This window comes from Geospiza fortis, unplaced genomic scaffold (assembly GCF_000277835.1).
Source record: "Geospiza fortis unplaced genomic scaffold, GeoFor_1.0 scaffold667, whole genome shotgun sequence".
NCBI classification, from domain to species: domain Eukaryota; kingdom Metazoa; phylum Chordata; class Aves; order Passeriformes; family Thraupidae; genus Geospiza; species Geospiza fortis.
In genome coordinates this window covers 70,440-71,323 of record NW_005054807.1, presented here as the reverse complement: position 1 = coordinate 71,323, position 884 = coordinate 70,440, and the positions used below count along the sequence as shown (strand labels likewise).

Sequence of the window (884 nt, the reverse complement as noted above, 5' to 3'; positions counted from 1 at the left end):
GGTCATCCTTCAACCCAGCTTCCTGTGGCAGCCTTGGTTATTATGGGTGGGGTTTCTACTTGTTTAGGAAGGTTTTGAGCCCCTTTGCCATCCACCCCATGGGTGAAGGTGTGAGAGCTTTCAAATTCAAAAATGAGACATGAGGCTTTGATGCAGGAAAATTTTATTTAGGCAAAAGAATAAAAAGACAAGGGAGAGAACTTGAAGGGATCCAGGGTGAGGTACAAGTAGGGCAAATATGAGCCAAGGTGCTTTGGTTGCAGGAGCTGTTGGCAGAGGCCAGAGCTGGTGGTGTCAGGGCTGGTGCTGAGGGCCCTTAGCAGATGGAGGCATAGCCCCTTCTGCCATAGCAGCCCAGGCCTCCCAGGCCGTAGCCAAGGCCAAAGCCAAATCCCCCAGAGATGGGCTGTCCCTGGGCATTGAGCTCAGTGCCCAGAGCAGCAGAGGAGGTGGATCCGATGGCGGTGTTCTGGGGGAAGGAGGTCATGATGGGTCCTGGCAGGGTGACCAGCACAGGGGAAGGGTTGATGATGACGCGGGAATCCTGGCATTGCAGGGCACAGGGCTCGTTGCAGCTGTTGGCCAGCGGGGTGGGTCCGCAGGGACTGCAGCGGTTGTAGCAGGCCATGGGTGTGGTGTGGAGGGTGCCTGGAAGAGAGAGGGGTGAGGCAGGGCAGGGATGGGGGAGGGCAAGGGGCAGTGCTGGAGTGTGGAAGCTGCTGTGCGGAAGGATGAGAGCTGCTGAGGTTGGGGCTGAGCATGCTGGAAGGGCCAGGGGTGCAGGAGCAGGAGGGTCAGAGGATTGAGGCTCACCTTGTAGTCTGCAGGAGCAGAAGGAGAAGTGTGTGAGGGAGAAAGGCTCTGGGCCGGCTTTTATGCTGGTT

The 884-nt window shown here is 57.6% G+C and overlaps 1 protein-coding gene across 1 annotated transcript; it reads right to left on the bottom strand.

Moving 5' to 3' along the window:
• Positions 1–316: 316 nt before the first annotated feature.
• LOC115949144 (feather beta keratin-like) lies at positions 317–671 on the bottom strand. The gene has a single exon (XM_031065494.1). The coding sequence runs from the start codon at positions 626–628 to the stop codon at positions 317–319; it is 312 nt and encodes a 103-aa protein (XP_030921354.1). The 5' UTR covers positions 629–671.
• Positions 672–884: the final 213 nt, after the last annotated feature.